Source organism: Carcharodon carcharias, assembly GCF_017639515.1.
Source record: "Carcharodon carcharias isolate sCarCar2 chromosome 36 unlocalized genomic scaffold, sCarCar2.pri SUPER_36_unloc_4, whole genome shotgun sequence".
NCBI classification, from domain to species: Eukaryota; Metazoa; Chordata; class Chondrichthyes; order Lamniformes; family Lamnidae; genus Carcharodon; species Carcharodon carcharias.
Genome location: NW_024470752.1, coordinates 39,792 through 42,500, shown reverse-complemented (window position 1 = coordinate 42,500; position 2,709 = coordinate 39,792). Strand labels below are relative to the sequence as shown.

At 56.3% G+C, this 2,709-nt stretch overlaps 1 protein-coding gene across 1 annotated transcript in view; it reads left to right on the top strand.

Annotated features, from left to right (window-relative positions):
• lmna (lamin A) overlaps positions 1-2,374 on the top strand; it is a gene marked incomplete at its 3' end in the record, with an annotated part of 156,020 nt that extends 153,646 nt beyond the window's left edge. Inside the window, exons 9-10 of the mRNA XM_041181797.1 lie at positions 376-483; positions 2,194-2,374. Of these exons, the coding sequence (XP_041037731.1) occupies positions 376-483; positions 2,194-2,374 (289 nt within the window). The remainder of the gene's footprint in view (positions 1-375; positions 484-2,193) is intronic.
• Between the last annotated feature and the right edge of the window lie 335 nt (positions 2,375-2,709).

Here is a 2,709-nt window from a genome sequence, read left to right as displayed (position 1 = left end):
CTACACCCCTCCCTATCTCTGTAACCTCCTCCAGCCCCTACAACCCTCCGAGATTTCTGCGCTCCTCCAATTCCGGCCTCTTGCACATCCCGCGATTCCCATCGCTCCACCATTGGCTGCCGGGCCTTCAGCTGCCTGGGGGGGTTCCTGAGCTCTGGAATTCCCTCCCTTAACCTCTCCGCATCTCCTCCCTCCCTCTCTCTCTGTGCCCTTCTCTCAGGTAAATTTTGTTCTGCATCATCTTGCAGATGTTTTGTTAAGGGACAGAGGCTGTACCCTCTCACTCCCTGTGTCCGAGGGGGTGGTTGGTGTGGAGGGGTGGGTGTATAATTAAGCTTTTTCCTCTTTAATTGTTGTACCCTCCTGTCCTTACAGGACCAGCCAATGGGAAACTGGCAGGTGAAGAGACAAATTGGGAATCGAGCGACCATCACCTACAAGTTCCCCCCAAAGTTCATCCTCCGGTCCGGCCTCTCCGTCACGGTAAGCAGCCTGTCTCCCTTCTGGGGTCCACACCCACGATCCCCACCCTGTCCCTTCCCTATCCCTCCAGCCCCTTTAAGTCAACCCCTCACCCCCCCACCCCCCCTCCCGATCTCCCCCTCCCCACGCCCCACACCCCCCATGAGTGGGATCGCTTTAAAATCATCTCGGTTCACGTGCGCGGGGTCCCCTCCTACGGCCTCCGGACCCCTCGCGCTCTGCCGCCTTGCGGGATCTTGCTGTGCGCCGATTGTCGCGCCTCCTTCGTTGTAACGGCGATGGGAGTTCTGAGTAGGCCCTGGAGCCTCAATCTCAGCCGTTTTAACTTTCTCGATGCCTATTTTTTAAAGGTAGCGGGAAGGGTTACCAAAACACTTAATAAATCAGGTGGAATCCTGGGTTTTCGAAACCGGGTTAGCGTACAAAAGCCAGGAACGTACCACGAGCCTTTATCAGTCCCTCTAGGCCTCAGCTGGTGCATTGTGTCCAATTCTGGGCCCCCCGCTTTAGGGAGGATGCAGGGGGCCCACGCTTGGAGGGTGTGCGGAGGGAGATTTACCCAGAATGGGACCAGGGATGAGGGACTTCAGTTCGTGTGGAGAGACTCGGAGAAGCTGGGATTGTTCTCCTTAGAGCGGAGAAGGTTAAGGGGGAGATTGAATCGAGGCGTTCGGAATCAGGAAGGGGATTCGGACAGAGTAAATAAGGAGAAACTGGTGATTAGGGAGGTGAATGGAATATTGGTGTTTATTGCAAGGGGAATAAAATATAAAAGTCAGGAAGTTTGGCCACAGCTGTATCAGATGTCGGTAAGACCACACCTGGAGTACTGGGTCCAGTTTCCTTACTTAAGCAGGGATAGACTTGTATTGGGAGACAGTCCGGAGAAGGTTCACTGGGCTGATTCCTGGGATGAAGGGGGTTTGTCTTATGAGGACAGGTTGAGCAGGTTGGGCCTGTACCCATTGGAGTTTAGAAGAATGAGAGGTGATCTTATTGAAACATATCAGATTCTGAGGGGGGGTTTGACAGGGTTGATGCTGGGAGGATGTTTACCCTCCCCTCGTGGGGGAATCTAGAATGAGGAGGGGGGCACAGTTTCACGATAAGGGGTCTCCCATTGAAGACGGAGATGAGGAGGAATTTCTTCTCTCAGAGGGTGGTCAGTCTGTGGAATTCTCTCCCCACCCGAGAGAGCAGTGGGGGCCGGGTCACTGAATATATTCAAGGCCGAGTTAGAGAGATTTCTGATTGACCGGGGGGGGGGTCAAGGGTGGTGGAGGGGGGACAGGCAGGAAAGTGGAGTTAAGGCCACAACCAGATCAGCCCTGATCCTATAGAATGGAGCAGGATGGAGGGGCCGAATGGCCTCCAGAGGTGACATGGGCAATGTCTCTTGTCTTGGTGGAAGCAGATTCAATAGGAACTTTCGAAAGGTGGGGGGGGAATCGGATAAATGCTTGAAGGGGGAACGTTTGCCGGGGTGGGGGTGGGGGGGGGTGAAGGGCAGGGGGATAGGATTGGCTCGATGGGCCCTATGGCCTTTCCAGCGTGGTATGTTGTCTAACCGCTGGGGTGCAGACTGTGCCAGGTTTGGGACTGACAGGGACACCCGGCCAGAACGCTCCCTGTCCGCCCGCTCTCGCCAGCGCTGTGACCTCGGTGACCTCCTCCTCCTCATTTAACATCAGCGTTCCTTCCCTTTCTCAGATCTGGGCGTCTGACGCAGGGACCACTCATAACCCCCCGAGTGACCTGGTCTGGAAGCAGCAGAGAAGCTGGGGTACAGGCGACAATATCAGAACAAGCCTGCTCAATAGCAACAACGAGGTGAGGGATTCTCCCCCCGAATTCCCAAACCCCACCCTGGGGCGGCTCAATGTGACCTTGAGTAAGGCCATTCAGCCCCTCTGCTCCGTGCTGGTGTTCCTGCCCCACACGAGCCTCCTCCCACCCCCCTCTCCCTCTCACCCCATCAACATATCCTTCTATTCCTCTCTCCCTCGTGTGTTTATCCAGCTTCCCCCGCCCTCCTTCAATCCATCTCTGAGATTCACCTCGACCACTCCCAGTGGGAGCCAGTCCCACATTCTCCCCACTCCCCGCGGGAGCGAGTCCCACATTCTCCCCACTCCCCGCGGGAGCGAGTCCCACATTCTCCCCGTGGGAGCGAGTCCCACATTCTCCCCACTCCCCGCGGGAGCGAGTCCCACATTCTCCCCGTGG